The 23182-nt window shown below is 47.9% G+C and overlaps 1 protein-coding gene across 1 annotated transcript in view; it reads left to right on the forward strand.

Moving 5' to 3' along the window:
* The first annotated feature begins 324 nt into the window (after nt 1–324).
* CERCAM (cerebral endothelial cell adhesion molecule) overlaps nt 325–23182 on the forward strand; it is a 40957-nt gene continuing 18099 nt past the window's right edge. The window contains exons 1-8 of the mRNA XM_077305730.1: nt 325–647; nt 9737–9847; nt 10148–10265; nt 11567–11701; nt 14471–14675; nt 17942–18061; nt 19326–19402; nt 22850–22956. Of these exons, the coding sequence (XP_077161845.1) occupies nt 439–647; nt 9737–9847; nt 10148–10265; nt 11567–11701; nt 14471–14675; nt 17942–18061; nt 19326–19402; nt 22850–22956 (1082 nt within the window). The 5' untranslated portion in view covers nt 325–438. The remainder of the gene's footprint in view (nt 648–9736; nt 9848–10147; nt 10266–11566; nt 11702–14470; nt 14676–17941; nt 18062–19325; nt 19403–22849; nt 22957–23182) is intronic.

Consider the following 23182-nt stretch of genomic DNA (forward strand, 5'->3'; position numbering starts at 1 on the left):
GCTTCTCCCACCTGGTCCGGGGTCATCCCTGGGTCGGCTTTGAGCGGGTCGATCCTTTGGCCCCCGCGGTCCCTTTTGCCGCTGACCGTGGCGAGCAGGAACGGCTTCTCCAGGGAGTTGGGCCGCGCGATGTGTCCCGAGTAGGCGAGCTGCAGCCTCCTAAGGGCAAGGCTGGTTCGCTCCTCTCCAGAACCGCCGGGTTGGTCACTTTGGCCGGCCTTCGTCTCCAGCACCACCCGCTGCCCTGGAGGGAGAAGCCGGGCCACCGCCTCCTCCTCCTCCTCCGCCGCCGCCGCCGCGGGTGGAGGCGGCAGCGGGGCGCTCCGAGCAGAGCAGAGCAGAGCAGAGGAGGAGGAGGAGAGGAGCGGGGAGAGCCCCGCCGTTGCAGCCCGAGGCGCCCCTCCTTCCCTCCCTCCCTCCCTCGCTTGCCGGGGCAAGATGAGCGCGGCCCGGGCGGGCGCCCCGTCCCCGTTGCTGCTGGTGCTGGTGCTGGTGCTGGTGGGCTCGGCGCGGGGGGCGTCGCGGGGCGGGGCGGGGTCGCCGAGCGTGGTGGTGGCGGCGGTGGCGCGCAACGCCCAGCACTGCCTGCCGCACTTCCTGGGGGCCCTGGAGCGCCTGCACTACCCCAAGGAGCGCCTCGCCCTCTGGTGAGCCGCCCACGGGCACGGCGGGCACGGAGGGCGGGCGGGGGGTCTGGAGACCCGGGCCGGCCTCTGTCGCCCCCTTCGCCCCAGCCCGAGAGGGGCTGGCGGCGGGAAGCCCTGGCCACTCGGGCGCACGCCAAGCCGGCTCGGGGGAGCCCAGGAAGCGGCTTCCGAGGGAGGGAGGGAGGGGGGCTCGGCCGGCCCCAGGAGCCTCGCGGCAGCCGGCAGTCGCCCTCGGGGGGAGGCGGGACCGGCCGGGGCCCCAGCAGGCCTCCGGGGCCCCAGGGAGCTGACGGCGCCCCCCCCCCAAGAGGCTCCCTGCCAGGGAGGGCAGGCTGGGAAAGGCCGGGGAGGCCGCCTGCCCCAAAGTCACGCAGCCGAGGAGGGCAGACGAGGGAGGCCTCTCGGCTAAGCCGGCCTGCACGCTTCGGGCCTTTGGGCCGCCTAGTGTGATGCTGGGATTTCCTGCGCAGCATCTCCGTGAGCCTCATTTCTGCCCTGAGGGGCCTGCGGGCCGAGAACTGGTCTGCAGGGGTGATGTCGGAAGAAGGGAACGGTGCCTTTTGCGGGGCCGGGGCTGGCATTGCAGTTAAACTTTTGAGGTGTGCCTTGGGAACAGAAAGGGCTCCCTGCTTAGCGGCTGAGCTGGCCGCAGCCCTTCGAGAGACCTGGGCACTGGTCAAAGTGGTGACTGTTTTCTCCTGAGTGTGTCCATCTCCCCGAATCAGTCTGCTCTCTTACAAGTGCGAGGCCTGTCATAGACTCCTAGAGTCATAGAGTGGGAAGGGGCCATAGAGGCCATCTAGTCCAACCCCCTGCTCAACGCAGGATTAGCCCTAAGCATCCTAAAGCATCCAAGGAAAGTGTGTATCCAACCTTTGCTTGAAGACTGCCAGTGAGGGGGAGCTCACCACCTCCTTAGGCAGCCTATTCCACTGCTGAACTACTCTGACTGTGAAAAAATTTTTCCTGATATCTAGCCTATATCGTTGTACTTGAAGTTTAAACCCATTAGAATCCTAGAATCACAGAATCCTAGAGTTGGAAGGGGCCATGCAGGCCATCTAGTCCAACCCCCTGCTCAACGCAGGACTAGCCCTAAGCATCCTAAAGCATCCAAGGAAAGTGTGTATCCAACCTTTGCTTGAAGACTTCCAGTTAGGGGGAGCTCACCACCTCCTTAGGCAGCCTATTCCACTGCTGAACTACTATGACTGTGAAAAAATTTTTCCTGATATCTAGCCTATCTAGATATCTAGATTGCAGTCCTTCAACTTATCCATCAGAACGTCATGGGGAACCTTGTCAAAAGCTTTACTAAAATCCAAGTAAATGACATCAACCAAATTTCCCCAATCCAGCAAACCTGTTACTTGTTTAAAACAAGGAAACCAGGTTGGTCTGGCAGGACCTGTTGGAGACAAATCCATGCTGACTTCCTTGGATCACCAAATTGTCCTCCAGATGTTTGCAGATCGCTCCCTTTAATAACTTCCCCACAACATTAACTTCCCCACAACAGAGGTCAGACTCACTGGTTTGTAGTTTCCCGGGTCATCCTTCCTTTTTTGAAGATCAGAATAACATTTGCTCTCTTCCAGTCCTCCGGGACATCTCCAGTCCTTAAAGAGGTCCCGAAGATGATGGACAAGGGCAATGCAAGTTCTCTGGAAAGTTCTTTGAGCACTCTCGGGTGCATTTCATCCGGCCCAGGGGATTTGAACTCATCCAGTGCAGCTAAATGCCTCTCAACAACCTCTCTATCCATGTTAACCTGCCACCCAGACACTATCTCTTGGCTACTGCCATCTCTAGATGTGCCTAAACCCTTTGACCTGTGGGAAAAAAAGATGTAAAATAGGCCTTTCTGCTTTCTCTGCATCTTCCGTTAGAGTTTGTCCATCCGCACCCAACAGTGGGCCTCTTTCCTCCTTTACTTTACGTTTGCTCCTCACATAACTGAAAAATCTTTTCTTGTTACAATGGGCTTCCCTGGCCAATCTTAGCTCACTCTCAGCTTTGGCCTTTCCGATGATTGATCTTTCTGATGATGATTTCGCCTTTCTGATGACTGTGGATTGTGGCCAGACTTTTTGTCCTGGTGGCCCTTCTACTGTTTCCTCAAATACAGACACAAGACCCACATCACTCTGACTGGACCTTTTCGGAAGCCAGCTGGGTCAGCACGCCATGCTAGCAAGATTTTGGAGTTCACACTGAACTCTTCTTTGGTATTGTGGGTCTAGGTAAGACTGCAGTGTGCATAAATTGAGCCCAATGTAAAAGGTGTCCTGCAGGGGGCATCGGAGAAGACGTATATTTAGCATAGATAGGATAAGAACTTCCTGATGGTTTTCAGATTATCTCTTCCAGTGTCCTGATTGGCTAAAACTTCCTGCTTTTTGAGTACACGTTCTCTGAGCTTGCCTCCAGAACAGTTGTTGAACAAGAGAATGAGAACAGCTAGCTAGATGGTTCTTTCTTTCTTTCTTTCGATTAAAAACTCTTTTAGTCTTTAAGTTGCCTGGGACTCCGCTCTCCCTGCCAACAGGGATGACAGATGGAAGGGTAAGATTTGGGGGTGGTGTTCCACATCCCGAGAGTTGTCCCTGTCACTCGCTGCTGTCCGAAGGGCACCAGCTCTCCAGTATCTGTCTTACCCCCCATGTCCGTCTCTGGGGAGATTCTGGGATTCCCTTTCTCCCCTGTTGCAAAACATCCTCCTCGCAGGCGTGTTTTACAGTCTTTTTCTAATAGCTTGTAGGAAACCTTACTCCACTAGTATAAATCGTTTTTAAAGTGAGCGTGAATGATTTTCCATCTGGCTTGCAGATGGATCCAATCCACGGCTGGCAGGATTGAGAGATCTGCTCTGCTTTGTAGCCTGGTGTTTATTAGATCAGTTCTGTTCTTCCTTTCCCAAATTTCTCCCCCCCCCCCTTCGCTGTAATGTTTTTGGACACGCTGTGCCTGGCTTGTCAGAAACTGTTAGGAAGAAGGGGAATGAGATTTGTTTTGCTGGTCTTAATTGTGGATTGAGCAGTGACATGAAATCAGGGCGTTGCTAGAGAAAGGGAGGCAGAGGGGGTAGAGATTACGGAGGAGGCCTGGTTCAAATGACCCCTCCTCCAGTGGATGATCTTGGGCCAATGTCTCCAAGACTAGTCTGCCTCGCAGGGTTGTTGTAAGGATTAAATCAAGACGAGGAGAAACATGCACACTGATGAGAGCTTCTTGGAGGAAATGTGGAACTAGAATGTACATTTGTGTACTTGCATTCTGAATGTTCCAGATGTTCCTTTTTAGCCTGTGTTTTATAGCTTATTTTCTGTTCAATGTAAATTGTTGTCTTTATTTTGTGGGGGAATGTGTACACTTAAAATGCTTCTGTTAGTAGGCTCAAACATGTTCATACGCCGCTAATATTTGGGTTACCTTTTCCTCCTCCAGGAACCACTCCACAGATAATGCACTCGTGATGTGCTTTTGCAGCCGGATTTTCCTGTGCAAAACAGCAAAAACGTACTCCTAAAGGGCATTGAAGTTACACTATCCAATATCTGCTGAAGGGACTCAGGTCTTTGGAACATAAACCTCGGAGTGAGGGACAGGCCCCCTTGGCTTTATTGGGCACATGTGTCAGTACACATCACATGAATGCTAAGGTACCCTGAACTTCCCATCCTGCTGTTTCACCTGTGAGGCTGATAGGAACGATACTGCTACAGTTTCTTGGTAGGATCAGTTCCCCTGGAGAAAACGGCTGGTTTGTGGGGGGGGCGGAGGTGGAACTGTGGCTCTCCAGGCGGCCATGGACTACACTTCCCATGAGCCCCTGCCAGCACATGGGAATTCTAATCCATGGCCATCTGGCGAGCCACCCCTGCCCTATAGCATTGTACTCCGCTGAGGTCCCTCCCCAGGCTCCGCCCCCCCCAAATCTCCAGGTATTTCTCAACCCAGGGCTGGCAACCCCAGTTCAACTCAAAGAAGCAACATCTTCAGCCAGAGAAGTGAACACTCTGCTTTTAAATGTTCAAATACAGATTCTTGGTCTGAACAGAGGAATGCCACACAGGGTAGGGTTCAAGAGGAGGGTGGCACCATGGCACAACCACCTGCATGCGACGGACAGGGCATAGTTCCGATCACTGGGTTAGGGATGGGGGGGGTAAACATTTCTGATTTCTTCAGCCAGGCTGAAGGAGGGCAAGAGACCTGCCCAGGGGGAAGCATCAGCACACCAGGCTCTCACTTTTCTTTGCGCCGCACTAAAGCAGAGAGCCTGTGTGGGGTCGGGGTTAAGCCTCTCCAAATGCTTTTTGAGTGGAACAGGAAAGGGGAAAACTTCTGCAGGCTTCTTCGTGTCCTTTCCTTTGGATCAGGGGCCCCTAACCTTTTTATCATGTGGCTGTGTTTGGATGCTGTGACACAGTTTACTAATGTAACAGGATTAACTTTTGCTTATATAGTCCTACTAGAAATAGAGCCCGCTGCGATCTGAAGACAGCGGGCGCTAGTGGGGCGTTGGAGTCGGCTGGTGCAGCGGGGACGGAGCGGAGGCCGGGCAGTGGGCGGTGCGTGAAGTGGCGGGGAGTGGGCAGCCCGGGCCGCGTCCTACCTGTTTGTGGAAGGTCAGGCAGGAGCGCGCAGTGGGCGGGAGGGAGCTTGCGGCCTCGGGGGCAGGAGGCAGCCTGGGGGCTCGTTGCAGGTCGTTCGGAGTGGGCGGGCGAGGTTCAGGCGGCGTGTGGCCGGGTGGTCGTCGTCGTCCGGTCCTGGGCACGTGGGCAACGACTGGAGCATTTGCCGGTGCGGCGGGCGGGAGCGGGGACGCGGGCCCCTGTAGGTGTGGGCGGTGTGGGCCGTGGGCACTCCCGGGCGCGTGCGGCTTGTCGGAGGCAATGGAGGCGCGGCGGCAGGTGGCGGCTGGAGTCGGAGGGCGGTGGCGAGCTGCCTGGTGTCGGGCGAGGGAGTGAATGGCCGTGGCGAGGCTGCAGGGCACGGAGTCGATGGGGGGCGGATCGGGAGGTGCTTCGTGCCTCCCAATTCGTGAGTCCAGCGGCAAGGGACCAATCGCGAGCCGCGCTGCGCGCAGCTCTCAATTGGTCCTTTGCCGCCAGACTGACAAGTGGAGGAGCCAATCGGTATGCGCTTCATGCCTGTTGATTGGGCCCTCCAATTGTCAGTCCGGGGGAAGGGGCCTATGGGCACTCTTCCTCATCACGGACAGGGCCCGCCTTCGGTGCCCTTAACGGATTATTTAATCCGCTCCAGAGGAGCGGTTAAAGATAAAGATTGTCATGATGGTCAGTTCAGAGGAAGAGTGCCTGCACTCGAAAGCTCCCACCTCGAATAAAGCGTTGTTGGTCTTAAAGGTGCCACTCTGATTTTGTTGTGCTACTTCAGACCAACACTCGTTTGACTCTATCTTTTTAACCCTGGAACACCTTTGAAATCCTGGCAAAGGGCAGAATGGGCCCCATAGGAAGCACACACACACACACACACACACGAAGCCCAAATCCAGGGGCCAAGAGGAGCAATTAAAAACCAACAAACTGGGGAACTGGGGAAAGAAAATAAAACCACATTGCGTTGATAGCTCGTGCGGAAACAAGAACATTTTAATCTGCACAACCAATCCAGACTCCAGTGACCAGTCAGAAGCCTTCCTGGGCAGAGGCCCATCTGGCTGTGCCCACTTTCTAAATACACTTAGTGGGCACCAGGAAAGGTATCAGTGGATGCCATGGTGCCCACGGGCACCGTCTTGGGAATCCCTGCTTTGGACCCTCCTTATGTACACAGGGGTCTAATTCATACTAAGTCAGGTTACTTTCAGTATTTCCTGTCCCGGCAGACGGTAGCTCTCTAGGGTCTCAAGCAGAAAAAGCTCTTTTTCAGGTTTGCTACCGGAGGTCCTTCCGCTGAACATGTTGGGAACTGAGCCTGTACTGTGTGGCAGAGCTCCCTCCTTGGAAAGTAGATGCCCAGCTCCTGCACATTTTGTTTTCTACAAAGAGTCCAGGCCACAAGCTATAAATACATCCTGAGATGAGATGGTGGCCATTTGGAAAATGAACATGTCATTGCATCAAGCTGTAATTGCAACATTTCTAGCCGGGGCTTAGAGAAATCTGCAGAGTGACTGCAGCTGACATGAAGGGTCATTTACTTCCAGATCAGGCCTGCCTTTGGCTTCAGAAGCCAGCCTTGTCTTGTCAATAATTTCATGGAAGTCCAAATGAACATGGGCTTTTACTAGTCCAGCTCTGCCGGGTGACGCACAATGTGCTGGGCTGGCGGGTTTGATGCTGATTTCTGGGCAGTGTAATCTGTGCATGCAGAAGGTCTCAGACTTGATTCAAGGTGCGAGCTTTTGAGCGCATGCACAGAGTCCAAGAGCACTGTTAAGACCAGGGGTAGTCAAACTGCGGCCCTCCAGATGTCCATGGACTACAATTCCCAGGAGCCCCCTGCCAGCCTTCGCTGGCAGGGGGCTCCTGGGAATTGTAGTCCATGGACATCTGGAGGGCCGCAGTTTGACTACCCCTGGTTAAGACCAACCAATATTTATTCAAGGTGGGAGCTTTCGAGCGCATGCACAGAGTGCTCCCACCTTGAATAAATCTTGGTTGGTCTCAAAGGTGCCGCTGGACTGCAATTCGATCGAACTACTTCAGACCAGCATGGCTGGCCACCTGGATCTCTCTTTTTTTGAGAAGCAAAAAAAGAGAGCACACAAGAGAGCACATGCCTCCTTGCATAGAGACAAGAACTGTCTTTTCAAAAAAAAAAAAAGAGGAAAAAGAAAAGAACGGATCCCCTTTGGGTTCAGGAGACAATTGTTACTTGTCAGATGAGTGGGTGTTCACAAGTTTAGTCGAGGCATTTTCTGCAGTAGCCGGCCTGGGGTGGTGGTTAGAACAGCTTGTCTCCACTTGTTTTACCATTGAGGAGCCCCTGAAACATTTCTCAGCCTTCGAGAAACCCCAGAAGGGGCGCGATCGTGCAGAGTGTAGCTGGGAAGCAAAGCTGTGGACACGCCCACCTGGGCCCCTCCCCTCCCCCCCTCCTGGCCCATCAGTGGCCCTTTTGGGAGGGGGGGAGGTCAACATGACCATATCTGGTCATATCAGCCGATAACTGTTTAACAAATTTAAAAAATATATATAAAAATTAATTCCCGCCCATTTGGGCTGTCAAGAAATCCTAGTTGAGAAAGTGTGGGTTACAATATTGGACTACAGTCCAGAAGATCCAAGTTCGAATCCCCTCTGTACCATGGAAACTCACTTTCGAGTAGTCCCTCACTCTTAGCCATTCCTACCTTGCAGGGATGGTGTTGTGAAGATAAAAACAGAGGGGAAAGAGATGTTGCAAGCTGCTTTGGAAACAAAAGTGGGGTATAACTGTGTACAGTGCTGAATTCTCCACCCACTAAACTACAACAGTTCAAAATAGGAACCAAAGACTGAAGGTGATTCTCATCCTGGCTGGCATATTCTGACGCTAGAAGCTGCATCCAACATCACTACCCATTTGCCAGTCTTTGGTCTCCAAAGGGTTGGAGCCCTTCAAGAAGGACGTAGATAAAATTGAAAGGGTACAGAGGAGAGCGACGAAGATGATCTGGGGCCAAGGGACCAAGCCCTATGAAGATAGGTTGAGGGACTTGGGAATGTTCAGCCTGGAGAAAAGGAGGTTGAGAGGGGACATGATAGCCCTCTTTAAGTATTTGAAAGGTTGTCGCTTGGAGGAGGGCAGGATACTGTTTCTGCTGGCTGCAGAGGAGAGGACACGCAGTAATGGGTTTAAACTTCAAGTACAACGATATAGGCTAGATATCAGGAAAAAAACTTTTCACAGTCAGAGTAGTTCAGCAGTGGAATAGGCTGCCTAAGGAGGTGGTGAGCTCCCCCTCACTGGCAGTCTTCAAGCAAAGGTTGGATACACACTTTTCTTGGATGCTTTAGGATGCTTAGGGCTGATCCTGCGTAGAGCAGGGGGTTGGACTAGATGGCCTGTATGGCCCCTTCCAACTCTATGATTCTATGATTCTATATACCCCTTGTTTCTCAGAAGATGTTCATCAGACGGGTTCCTCTTCATATAGAAAGCAGCTTTTAGTGGATCGGGGATGATGCACTAACCGAGCCGCTGCGCCTGATACCTGGTTGTGAATACTGTAGAGAATCACTAATTCGTTCCCCCAAAGAAGGCATCTAACGCGCAATGGCCTGGTGGAATTTGCTGCCACAAGATGTCACAATGACTGCTCGCCCCAATGGTTTTAAATGGGGATTTGCCATAGTCATGGGAGAGAGATTAATTTCTACTTACAGTCAGGTTTCTACACCGCCCCTCTTCTAAATGGACTCGAGGCAGTTGACAAAACAAAACGGAAACATCAATGAAACCATGATTTAAAACGATTTTAAAAATGCGTAATAAATAATCGACCTCCCAACTCCCACAGCTGCCTCCATTTGCTGCCGGCTTGTTTTATTGGTGGAATTGTCTGGTTGTGGGGAGAGAATCCGTTGCTACAAAATGGGGGTCGCCAACCCCCAGGCCGCAGCCCGGTGCTGGGCTGAGAAAACCTCGGCACCAGGCCACAGGCGATCCCCCCCGACCTCTCCCCCGTGTGCCAAGCGGCTACTGAAGCGGCCCTTTGCTCGTGGCCTGGCGAGCTTCTCGCTGCTGGGGGGAAGAGGCAGGCGCGGCTGCCGGCACACCGGTGGCGCAAACACACATGCGCGGAGGGCCTCCCTCTCCACCCTCCCCCTTCAAAAGTTTGGGTACCGCTGCTACAAATCATCACGGCTGGAAATGGAACCTCCATGTTTGCAGGCATTACACCTCTGAGTGCCTATTCTGGAGGGCAGCAACCAGCCAGGAAGGGCCAGGAGTTCCATGACCTTGCTTGTCGGCTTTCCGAAGGCTCATGGTTGGGCAGGGTGGGAAACAGGAGGTGGGATGAAAGGGACCTTTGGTTGGTCCCTGCAGGTCTTCTAGTCTCCAGTTCTTACGTCTTTCAGTTAGGATTGAACAATGTGGACTGACTTCTGGTTTGCCCCGTGGATTCGCAGGTTTGCAACGGATCACAATGTGGACAACACCACAGAAATACTTCGGGAATGGCTCAGTGCGGTGCAGACCCAATATCGGCACGTTGAGTGGAGAGCAGAAGAGGAGCCCAGGTAAGGCGGGAAGGCCAGGTCGGTTTTGCTGAATTGTGTAAGAAGTGCCTTTTCTGTGTGTGGAGGCAGAGCGGAAGGAAGAGCCAGCGTCGTTGCAGTTGGTCAGACGGGATCAATGGCGGAAAGAAACAGACAAACAAATCCTTGTGTGAGGCAGGGTGTGGGGAACCTTCCTGCAAAGGATCAGGGAAAGAACGGGGGGAGAAGCTCTAGAATACATTCACTTGTGGTGTTGAGATTGCAGCTCTGGCCACAGACCTCCCCGCAGACCCTGGCTAAACTGCTGCTTGTCCCTTATAGCTCTTATGCTGACGAAGTTGGGCCGAAGCATTGGACCAGTGAGCGCTTTGAGCACATCATGAGGCTTAAGCAAGGAGCTCTGAATTTTGCCCGGGCTGAGAGGGCTGATTATATTTTGGTAAGACAGTTTGTAAATTGGAGGTGGTGGGGTGGGGGAGACACACACACTACCCAGGTTTCTTGGACTATCTTCGGCACTCTGCCACTGGAACACTCTTTGTTTTCATCTGGCCGCCTCGTTCCACTTCACTACCTGTGGTCTCCCTTGTTTCCCGTCCCTCCCTCCCTCCCCCCCCAGAACATCCTCTGCAAATCTCTTTCCTTCTCCCCAAGGCCAAATTGCCTTCTGTTGACATAGTCTTTCCACTCCTTCTGTAGTATTGCCAGCCTGCAGGTGGGACCTGGGGATCTCCTGGAATCACCAGCCATTCTCAACCTCTTTTTGGCCCCAGCGCTTTTAGGAGCCCTTCTCAGGCCCCAGGGCCCCCCGCAGTAGGCTGGCTGCTGGCACAGTGAGCCAGGCTTAAAAAGGCCGAAGCTAAGAGTGAACTAACTGTATTCAACTTACACAAGACAGATTTCTAGAACATTTGACCAAGAGAAACACGCGTGTTCTTTTTTTCCCCTTGAATGCATAAATTCAATCACATGACTGGGGTAGTGGTTAAGAGCGGTGGCTTCTAATCCGGTGAGTCAGTTTTGATTCCCCACTCCTCCACATACAGCCAACTGGTTGACTTTGGGCTAGTCATGTTCCAGATAGCGCTGTTCTCACAGAGCAGTTCTTTCAGAGCTCTCTCAGCCCCACATACCTTTCAGGGGAGAGGAAGGTGATTGTAAGCCACTTTGAGACTCCTTCGGGCAGTGAAAAGCGGGATATAAAAAAACAATACTACTTCTTTCCCTTGTTGAAGCTGAAACTTTCAAGCAGTTAATGGTGTCACGTGTGACAAAATGGGTATTGCATCAGTTCATTTACCAGGGCCTCACATAAACCTTTTGGGCTCCCCTTTTCACATTTTTCAGTCTGTGGCCCCCTTCAAATGTGCCAGGGGCCCATATGGCCCCTGCTGAGAATGGCTGCTCTGGATCACAGAGATCAATTCCCCTGGAGAAAATGGCCACTTTGGAGGATGGCTGTTGTTAGGGCCTGTTGAAACCCTTCCCTGCCTCAAATCCTGCCTTCCACAGGCTCTGCCTCCAGATCTACGGAGCTGACGACCCTGTCCTTCTCTACCTCAGCTAGCCATTGATCTTCCATTTTCAGGCTCTCAAAACCACTGAGTGAGGCTTACTGCCTGCCTAGATGTTTTTCCTTGGAAGGGTGTGCAGCACCTCCTCGCCTCCCTCAACGGGGTCTACTTTCCAAAGATGGCTTCCATTGCACTAATATGTGTTTTTTCTGAATGCCTTTCCTAGTTTGTCGACACGGACAGCATCCTGACCAACAACCAGACCCTGACGTTCCTCATGGCACAGAATAAATCTGTTATTGCACCCATGTTGGATTCCCAAACATACTACTCCAACTTCTGGTGTGGGATCACTCCTCAGGTAGGCTGAGGGCTGTCAGAATCCCAGTAATTCTGTCCTATTGATTGTGATGGATTGTTGGAGCTGTCTGGTATTCCCAGGCCTGGGATGCTTCCCAGGCCCTGCTTTTGCGTTGCTCCTCAAGGCTGAATTCATTAGCCTGTGGTTTATGAATTTGGATTCTCACACCACCTCTTCCCCAAGCTCTCTCTCCCCCGCTGACTCCCTATGCCCTGGATGTGGATGGAAGGATTCTTGGCCTCCCTTTGAAACCTCCCCAGGGGTTTTATGTTCTATGTGCCAACCCTTGTGTGTGAAACCAGTTCTGCCTATGCTTATGTTAGAACTCTATGCTTTTGATTAAAGAAACTTTCTGAAACAGCAGTTTTACTTGTCTGAACTCAAGCATTTTGATAACGGGAAGAGCTCTGTATTTTATTTATGGATTCACATTATTGATAGCCTGGTTTTCTTGGAAGAAGAAGAAGAGTTGGTTCCTATATGCCGCTTTTCTCTAACCAAAGAAGTCTCAAAGCGGCTTCCAATCCCCTTCCCTTTCCTCTCCCCACAACAGACCCCCTGTGAGGGAGGAGGGGCTGAGAGAGCTCTAAGATTACTGAAGAAGAAGAGTTGGTTCTTATGCCGCTTTTCTCTACCCAAAGGAGCCTCAAAGCAGCTTCCAATCGCCTTCCCTTCCTCTCCCCACAACAGATACCCAGTGGGGTGGGTGAGGCTGAGAGAGCCCTGATATCACTGCTCGGTCAGAACAGTTTTAGCAGCCCAAGGTCACCCAGCTGGCTGCATGTGTGGGAGGAATGGGGAATCAAACCCGGTTTGCCAGATTAGAAGTCCTCACTCCTAACCACGACACCAAGCTGGCTCAAGGCATATTATACAAGTCAGTGCAGTCAGTGGAACATCTGTGTAATGTGCCATGAAACAACACCTGATCTCTTAGACAGAGGTGGCCAAAATGGTTCGCCAGACGTCCATGGTCTGCAATTCCCATGGGCATTGTAGTGCATGGACTTGTGGCGAACCTAGGGTTCTCAAGATATGTGCAGAGGTTGTTTGCCGTGTCCTGCCTCTGCATTCTGACCTTCTTTTCATTTTACATGTAAATATTATATAAAGACATAAAGAGGTTGACCTGGTTAAGTTCTCAACTTAGCTTTAGAGTAGTTATGGTTCAGGTTAGGCGCTCTTCTGGTTCAGTGGATGCTTTAGAGCTAGGGAAGACTATGTGTCATGGCTCACAGTGGGTAATTTTCTGGTTTAGTGGAAACTTTAGGGCTGGGAATGACAATGTGACATGGTTGGAGAAGGCCGTGGGAAATATAAATATTTTTTTCAAATTATTATACATGTAAATAGTATGTAAAGGAATAGGAATTTTCATCCGGTTAAATTCTCAAGTTAGGGTTAGGGTTAGAGTAGTTATGGCTCAGGGTCGGTATTTTTCCAGTTTATTTGAAGGGGTAGGGCTGGGGAAGACACTGTTACACGGTTGGAAAAGGCCATGGGATGTACAAATATTTTTTCACATTATTTTTCATGCAAATAGTATGTAAAGGAACAGGGATTTTTGCTTGGTTAATTTCTCAACATAGGGTTATGGTTAGAGTAGTTATAATTCAGGGTGAGTAGTTTTCTGGTTCAGTGGAAGGGTTAGGGCTGGGGAAGACACTGTGACATGGTTCTGTAAGGCCTTGGAATGTGTGTGTATATAGAAGAGCCTCTTGTGGTGCAGAGTGGTAAGGTGAATAGTTTTCTGATTTATTGGTATCAAAGGGCAGACAGACTGACAACTCCACTTCTCGGTTAATAGAAAGCTTTATTGGTAGCATATCAGAATACCTTGACATTTGTAGTCGATTCTGGTGAATACTTGGCCAGTATTATAACAGGTATTTCCTGCCCAGTTTGCAACAATTCCCTGGGGGTTACATCCCTCCACTTCCTCCAGCCCAGGTGCCCTCCTGGGCGCCCATCCAACTCCCCGCAAAGCTGTCGCGGCCTTGGATGGCAGACAGGCCTTCCCGCAGATAACAAAATACAGAAGAGACATTTGTAACCATAAAACACAGCTAGCAGAAATAACACAGGATTGTGAAAACCATGCCTAGGCCATAAAAGGTTATACAAACAACATACTACCATGGCAAAATGGGGTTACTTCGGCTATCAATAAATCATATCTCTGAGTCTGACACTTGATGCCAGTTTCACCCTGTAAAGCCCAGTATATAGTGGAGGATGTTGGACAGCTGCTTCATGATATTCTGGCTCTGAAGTTTCACAGGTTTGTGGCCTGTATATTAGGGTCACAAGAAACCAATGCATTTTGAAGGAGGGTTCAAAAGGGTTGACCCAGAAGGTACCTTCCAACTCTGTTATTCTCTGATTCTATGGAGGAAGACAATGAGATCATGTGCCTTCTTTGATCTGGGATGATGGGCTTCCCCTTGGCACTGAAACTCTGATTTACTTCACTGAGGTTTCTGGATCTCATGCCTTCTGATATTCTGGGCCCATAACCTCTTCCGCTGTCTTGCCATGACTTTAGAACTTTCAAGACTTCTCCTTTGGTAATTCCATTGCTGTGCAAAGGTGTTATATTTCCTCTATCTTCTCCCAAGGGAATGTTTCCCTGTGGCACCTCAGCCTCATTAGAAAACTGCAAAACTGCAAAACCTGCACAAAATGGCTATTATTGGTCAGGACTGGGGTAGTGATAGTGTTCATATTACAAATTCACAGAGTCTGAAATGTCTTTTGTGTGCACCCCAGGGATATTATCGCAGGACAGCGGACTACTTTCCCACCAAGAACCGGCACCGTGTTGGATGCTTTGTAGTGCCTATGGTGTACGCTGCCTTCTTGATTGACCTCCGAAAGAGCGAGACTGCCAAGCTGGCTTTTTATCCTCCCCATCCCAGCTATACGTGGCCATTTGATGACATAATTGTCTTTGCATATTCCTGTCAAGCTGCAGGTGAGATCAGGAGGGAGAGGTTAATGGGGCTGAATGTAAACATTTGCGCATTGATCACATGAAGCCACCTTGTACTGAATCAAATCCTCGGTCTATCAAAGTCAGTATTGTCTACTCCAGGGGTGGGCAAACTGTGGCCCAACAGATGTCCATGGACTACAATTCCCATGAGCCCCTGCCAGCATGGACATCTGGAGGGCCACAGTTTGCCCACCCATGGTCTACTCAGATCGGCAGCGGTTTTCTGGGGTCTTAGGCAGAGGCTTTCCGGGCACAACTTCAGCTGCCAGTCTTGACCTTCAAACCCCTGTATAGTTTAGGAACAACATTCCTGAAGGACCGCCTAGTTCTGACCACTACGATCATCTTTGGAGACCTTGCTTCAGGCACTCCCACTGGCTGAGGTTAATTGTGCAGCGACATGGGAAAGAGCCTCCTTGGTCTTGGCACCAGAGCTCTAGAACCGGCTCCCCAGAGAGATTTCTCTGTCCCTTTCTGGGGCCGTCTTCTGCTCAAGGGCAAAGACTGTTTTCTTTCATTTGGCATTCCCTCAGTGATCTCTCCTTGCTAACTAATGGTTTAAGTGCTGTTTTTATGTTTTGTATGTATTTTAACGCTCTTTTAAAATTAATGTTGTGTGTTTGGAAGTGATTCTAACGGTTTTAAAATGTGATTTTTATCATGTATGTTTTAAATGGTTAGCTGCCTCGATGGCCCTTATGAGGGCAGAAAGGCGGGATACAAGTTTTGTAAATGAAATAATACCTAAATTTCCTACTTTTCTTGGATGCTTTAGGATGCTTAGGGCTGATCCTGCCTTGAGCAGGGGGTTGGACTAGATGGCCTGTATGGCCCCTTCCAACTCTATGATTCTATGATTCTAGTAGCTACCTCTTGTACAATCATAGAATCATAGAATCATAGAATCATAGAGTTGGAAGGGGCCATACAGGCCATCTAGTCCAACCCCCTGCTCTACGCAGGATTAGCCCTAAGCATCCTAAAGCATCCAAGAAAAGTGTGTATCCAACCTTTGCTTGAAGATTTCCAGTGAGGGGGCGCTCACCACCTCCTTAGGCAGCCTATTCCACTGCTGAACTACTCTGACTGTGAAAAACTTTTTCCTGATATCTAGCCTATATCGTTGTACTTGAAGTTTAAACCCATTACTGCGTGTCTTTTCCTCTGCAGCCAGCAGAAACAGCATCCTGCCCTCCTCCAAGTGACAACCTTTCAAATACTTAAAGAGGGCTATCATGTCCCCTCTCAACCTCCTTTTCTCCAGGCTGAACATTCCCAAGTCCCTCAACCTATCTTCATAGGGCTTGGTCCCTTGGCCCCAGATCATCTTCGTCGCTCTCCTCTGTACCCTTTCAATTTTATCGATGTCCTTCTTGAAGTGACAATGTCGCGAACCTCCGTCCATAGTTCTTCAGGCACTCTGTCTATCAGATCTAATTCCTTAAATCTATTTGTCACCTCTACTGTATATTCATCAGGGATATGATTTAGTTCATACCTGTGTGGCCTAGTGCTTTTCCCTACTTTCTTCAATTTCAGCCTAAAGAAGCTGATAATCTGAACCACAATCGGCTCCTGGTCTTGTTTTTACTGACTGTATAAAACTTCTCCATCTTTGGCTGCAGAGCACATAGTCAATCTGATTTCTGTGTTGACTGTCTGGTGATGTCCATGTGTAGAGTCGTCTCTTGGGTTGTTGGAAAAGAGTGTTTGCTATAACCATTGTATTCTCTTGACAAAATTCTACCAGCCTGTGCCCTGCTTCATTTTGTACTCCAAGGCCAAACTTGCCTGTTATCCCAGTTATCTTTTGGCTTCCTACTTTAGCATTCCAATCCCCCATGATGATAAGCACATCATTTTTTGCCGTTGCTTCTAGAAGGTGTTGTAGGGCTTCATAGAACTGATCAACTTCATCCTCTTCAGCAGCAGTGGTTGGGGCATAGACCTGGATCACTGTGATGTTGAATGGTTTGCCTTGGATTCGAACTGAGATCATTCTGTCATTTTGGGGATTGTATCCCAAGACTGCTTTTCCTACTCTCTTATTGATTATGAAGGCTACTCCATTTCTTCTGAGAGATTCTTGTCCACAGTAGTATACCTGATGGTCATCTGAATTAAATTCACCCATTCCTGGCCATTTTAGTTCACTAATTCCTAAAATGTCGATGTTCAGTCTTGTCATCTCTTGTTTGACCACGTCCAGCTTGCCTTGATCCATGGATCTGACGTTCCAGGTTCCTATGGAATAAAAATCTTTACAGCATCGGACTGTCTTTTCGCCACCAGTTACTTCCACAACTGAGCGTCCTTTCGGCTTTGGCCCAGTCGCTTCATTCATTCTGGCGCTACTCGTACTAGCCGTCTGCTCATCTCCAGTAGCATTTTGGACACCTTCCGACCTGAGGGGCTCATCTTCCGGCGTCATATCATTATGCCTTTTGAACTTGTCCATTGGGTTTTCATGACAAAGATACTGGAGTGGTTTGCCATTTCCTTCTCCAGTGGATCACCTTTTGTCAGAGCTCTTTGCTATGACCTGTCCGTCTTGGGTGGTCCTGCACAGCATAGCTCATAGCTTCAGTGAGCTACGCAAGCCCCTTCGCCATGACAAGTCAGTGGCCATCTAGTCCCACTCCCCTGCTCAATGCAGGATCAGCCTCAAGCATCCATGATAAGCACCTATCCAGTTGCTGCTTGAAGACTGCCAGTGAGGGGGAGCTCACCACCTCTTTAGACAGCCCATGCCACTGCTGAACTACTCTGATGGTGAAATTCCTCCCCCCCTCGATATCTAGTCAATACTGTTCAACACATCATTTAAAGCCATGACTGTGGGTCCTATCCTCTGTTACCAACCTCCTTGCCCTCCTCCTCCAAATGACAACATGTTCCTGTGTATTTAAAGTCATCAAGGGTCTTGCAGTACCCTTATGGCATAAGCTTGGGGAAGTTAGAGCTCATTATGTCAGATGCACAAAAGGAATACATTAAAGAAGCAAGATGCATCTGTTGCTGGTTAGTTTGCATCATTTTTAGTACAGACCTTTGGCTTCCTGGGTATACAGTTCTGATCTGGGAAAGCACACTGGACCAGTGGGGCTGTATTATGGGTACAAGAGTGAGAATCATTTGGAAAATCATGAAGATGGAGCAGAGCGGAATGGAGCAGAGAAGATTCTTAGGCAAGGAGTCTGCATTGCCTATGTAGCACTTCTGATTTGTTTGTGTCTCGTTTGCAGGAGTCCAGATATATTTGAGTAACCAGGAACACTTTGGCTACATCAACGTCCCTGTGAAGTCGCATCAGACACTGGAGGATGAAAGCATCAACTTTGTGCACCTTATTCTGGAGGCCATGGGTAAACATCTACGTCCCTCCCCCCGACACACGCATATTGTCAGGCCTTTGTCAAACTTCCAATAAGCTGACTCACTACTGAAGAAAATCTCTTTATTGAAGAAAGTACCAAACAGAGTGCAAGGTGCTGCCTTGCTAGAGCTAAAGACAAACTTATGAGCAAAGCTTGTTTGTTTTCCCCGAGACCTTTCCCTCCAATTTGAAATTAGGCACACTGAACAAAATAGCAGACATTAATGTTTTCCAGGCATGGTGTCCCATGCAGATCACACACTGGAACGTAGACACCATAAAGCATTCCTGACCTATGCCTATGCAAGAGAAAGTGATCTACCTCTCCCCTCAGGCCTCTGGTCTGTGGAAAAATACTGGGCAATGAAAGCATACTAATGTGTCAAGGTAGGGAAGGAACCATGGGAAACAGGTAAACGGGTAATGTGAACAGGCTCTTGACAGATATACCAAATACAAGTCATGTCCCTTTGGTGGGAGAGGAAGAGACCAAAATTATTTCTTCTGGCTTGGATCCTGACCTGGGTACCATATCTATTGCTGCTTTGTTGCCTGTTTGGGGGAAATCTAGACTTGCCAACTTTCAAAAATCCAAGAAGGTAACTAATCAAGCTGTAACCTTCAATGCAGTCCCTGTTTCCTGTCCTTAGTAATTGTGTTTTGTAATGCTGTTGCTTAAGCCACTAAACTCTTCTGAGATGTGAGGTTTTGCCCATATGGGGCACAATGTTTGAGCCAGCCATTATTTCTTAGAGAGCTACAGGTTTCCTTTGCTTTTCCATGGCATGATGGCTGAAGAGAGATTAGGCCTGAGACATTTCAGTAGCATTTTCCTCTGCCTAGTCATTGGGAGAAAATTTGATCCTGGGTGTGCATTTTATGATCACACAGACTTTGGTATGGCATACAGGATATGTCTGCTGGAGAGAGATACTGCATTCAGATTTGGTTTTGAAAAAGATAACATCCCTACCCCTTGTGGCTACAAAGTGAGGTCTGAAAACACGTGAGCTGAGCCTTGCCAAATCCCAGAATTCTGAGGCTGATTAAGCAAACTTTTCTGGTAGACAGGGTCCCCCGACACAGCATGTCCCCCCCCCCAGTACCAGATGCAGAATAAATTATGCAAAATAAGAACACGTGTGCAACTTTGCTTGGACAAGTGTTCTTGGCACACGATTCGGTATATTCAACACAGAACATCTACCCCTTGCATTTGCCTCAATCCCACGCATTGTGTGTCTTTCTTGCAGTGGACGGCCCCCCGATGATTCCCTCCAAGCATGTTTACCTACCCCCAAAGCAGCTGAGCAAAATTGGGTTTGATGAGGTAAGAGCATTGTGGAGCATGGAGTGAACAAAGTGCATGTCTTGCATCCATTCCTGTACCCAGAGTCACTGTGTGAGTCCCCTCTGCCTCCAGGAGTATCCACTGCTGCTGTATTCCTTAACTCTGCCTTAATTAGTCTTGCTCTGCTTTAAAATAAAATGTGCATTTGGTTCATATAACAGGAAATGTAGGTAGTTTGTGGATTGTTTCCAAGGGTAGCTGTGTTGGTCTGCAGTGGAAAAGCTAGATTCCAGGAGACCCCTAGAACAGCCTTTCTCAACTTTTTTACCACTGAGAAACCCCTAAAACATTCTTCAAACATCAAGAAACCCCAGAAGTGGCTCAATTGTGCAGAATATGGTTGGGAAGCAGAGCTGAGGACACGCCCACCCAAGGCCCCTCCCCTTCCCGCCCCCTCCAGGCCCATCAGTGGCCATTTTGGAGGGGTGGGGGAGATTGACGTGTCTATCTATGCCAGTGGGTCTCAACCTTCCTAATGCTGCAACATTTTAATACCCCAACCATAAAATTAGGCAAGTGTTGCTTCACAGAAATTAAAGTGAAACTGATCAGTGGTGTGAAGATCCATGGTTCAGGATTGTATATAAATTGTATATAATTTTATATAAATATACAAAATCTCTAGGGTGTGAGCTTTTGAGACTCAGACAATCTTGTTAGTTTCTGAAATACTACCGGGCTCAAATCTAGCTGTTTTTTGATAGGCACTCTGCCAAACAGATGCAAATATCTCTTTTTGTGCATTGATAGCTCGTGTTACCAGGCGCATTTTATTTTCTGTATATTTGTTTGTCCGTTCAGCTTTTAGGCCAGCCTTCTCTAAAACCGTCGGGGACAGCCTATAACACTAGAAACCCCATACAATACGATACAATATCAAATAAAATTGAATCCAGGTGCTGTTGGACTCTATTTGTGCAGTGAGATCATAGTCACCCTTAAGACTGCAAACTCTTCCAAGCATATTTGAAAATGCAAAAGGATTTTGTTCCATATTAATAGTATATTTTAAAAATTACTTTATGTATTATTTATTTCTTTAGGCTTCTATACCTCTGCTCCTTGGTCCACCAGCTATTTCAGCTTACAACATTAAAAAAATACAATAAAATCAGTAACATTAAAGCCCCCCGTAGCCCAGCAGCAGCACCAGCATACAGAAATTAAATACATTATAAATCACAGTTAGATTGCAGCTGAAATCTTTTAAGAGCAAGAGGCTTCAAGATTTCAAAGAGGGGCCCTAGATGGAATGCTATCCTGGCCTCAGCCAAACACCTGGTGGGGGAGCTCTGCCTTACAGGCCCTGCAGAACTAAGCCAATTCCATCAGGGGCCTCAGTTCTTCTGGGAGCTCATTACACCAGGTAGGGGCCAGGACTGAAAAGGCTTTCTCAGGGTGGAGACATCCAACTTGTTGGGATTTGAAGAGCTCTCTGGGGGACAAAGGCAGAGAGGCAGCCCCTCAGATACACTGGACTGCATATGGCCTTAAAGGTCAAAAGCAATACTTTGAACCAGATCCAGAATTCAACAGTCCATTCCAAAACTGAACCACAAAAAATTCAATTCTCATGAATTATTTAAACCTGCATACATCAGTTTGTACAGTCTATAACTAAAGTAACTTTCCTGGCAGGCTAATAGAGTTGACATGTTCCTATAGTCATACATTCATTTCTTAAAGGCACATAGTACAAGAAAATGCAAATCCTCTTTGCAATGGTGCCTCAGAGTTATTACTTCTGATTCTAGATTTATGCTCCAGAATTGTAATAACAGAAGAAAGAACCTATCCTAGGCTATAATAAACAATTCCACAATAAATGTAACTAAAAATGTCTTATCTCTTCTTTTAATAGAACAACCAAAACGGCCTCCAGATTATCACCGTTTTCAAGTGAGTTTTCATCAGTGGTTGTTTTTCTAAAATATAAAAGCATACAATGAGTACAAGCTTGTCAACCATTTTTCCAGAACAGAAGAGAACATATTTATCTTAACACAGTCGTTATTCCAGTCTCAAACAATGCATACCTCCTATAATTGTTATAAACATACAGTCATTGTTTCTTTAAGTATCCTCCATATATAAATATAAATCAAAAGCAAGCTTTTTGGCTATTATTATAAAAATTATAGTAAAGGGCCAAGTCTTACCAATTAAATGTTTGCTAGTGAAGTCCTTCAATAGGATCTAAAATAAAATAACACTGTTTTAAAATTTATAAATCTATTGCCATTTGAAAATATTAATCCTTAGTAATAACCTCTTACCAATTCTTCTTGACAGAATTTAAATAATATAGATATGGCCTTTGGCTCACAGGTATGGGGAAGTTTAGTCAAAAGACTGTTCCCACTGGGTTGTGAACTGCCTGTGGTAATTATACTCTGGCTGAGAAACTTACTCCATGCCACACCTAGACCAATTAAAGCTGCAGTCTGAAAAAATGGTTGACAAGCTTGTACTTAATTGTATGCTTTTATATTTTAGAAAAACAACCACTGGTGAAAACTCACTTGAAAACGGTGATAATCTGGAGGCCGTTTTGGTTGTTCTATTAAAAGAAGAGATAAGACATTTGTAGTTACATTTATTGTGGAATTGTTTATTATAGCCTAGGATAGGTTCTTTCTTCTGTTATTATACTCATTTCAAACCATCCTTTTCTCGTGGCGTACCCAGAATTGTAATATGCACTACTCTTGAAGTTCTCCCCATATAACAGAAATGACCATTACTGAAGACAAAGAAAGAAGGTGTACTATGTTTCAAATCACTAGATTTCAAAATATTACATATTGACACCATTGTTTGATAAACTATTGTAGGTGTAGACTGACAACCAGATAATTCTGAAAGTATATGCCAGTGGGGAAAAAGAATAGATCTTATTTGCGGTGCTAATGAAGAGAATTCTATAGAGAAGGTAATCCTGTCAGAGTTGGAATCTGTATTCTGCTATCTAACAAAATTGAATATGGGACTTTAGAAGCTTGTCTGTCCGCCAATTCAATAACCAAAGCGGGATAGTCCCTATTTTGTAGCTTTTGCTTTATGGTGCTCACAAGTGTGGGGAAGAATTCCTGTGTTTCTACTGGAGGTTAACATTAAACCTGAAGAGGAGTTCTTGTCTTCGGAGTCTTCAGAAGCATTATTATTATTATTATTATTATTATTATTATTATTATTATTATTATTATTATTATTATTATTATTATTATTATTATTATTATTATATTTATACCCCACCTCCCCCCGAAGGCTGCATCAAAACAAGACTAGACTCCTAGGTAATGTCTGGTTTTGTTGTGAGACTTCTTCAGCTTTTGTAATAATAGCACAAGACTCACAAATTCAGACAGAGAACAAAGTCTCTTGGGAAGAGAATAGGTGCTGACAGCTGTAGACCTTTCTTTTCAGATTTTCCTCATCAACTTAGCACGGCGTCCTGACCGGCGGGACCGCATGCTGAATTCCCTCTCGGAGCTGGGAATGGAACCCCTGCTGGTAAACGCTGTGGATGGGAGGTATTTCTGATCTTATTTTTGATCGATTTTGATTATTTTTCTGTATCTACAACCATTTTTGTAGGAGAAAGACTGGAATAAAAATGCACTGTAGATGTACAAAAATATCCACGGATGTCAAGGTGATGTGTGTACACTGCCTCTCTTCTGTATTATCTTCACAACAACTGGCTGGGAGAATCACCAGCCCAAGGTCTTCCAGGAAATTGGGTTTTGGGTAGTCAAC

This window comes from Paroedura picta, chromosome 12 (genome assembly GCF_049243985.1).
Source record: "Paroedura picta isolate Pp20150507F chromosome 12, Ppicta_v3.0, whole genome shotgun sequence".
Classification (NCBI taxonomy): domain Eukaryota; kingdom Metazoa; phylum Chordata; class Lepidosauria; order Squamata; family Gekkonidae; genus Paroedura; species Paroedura picta.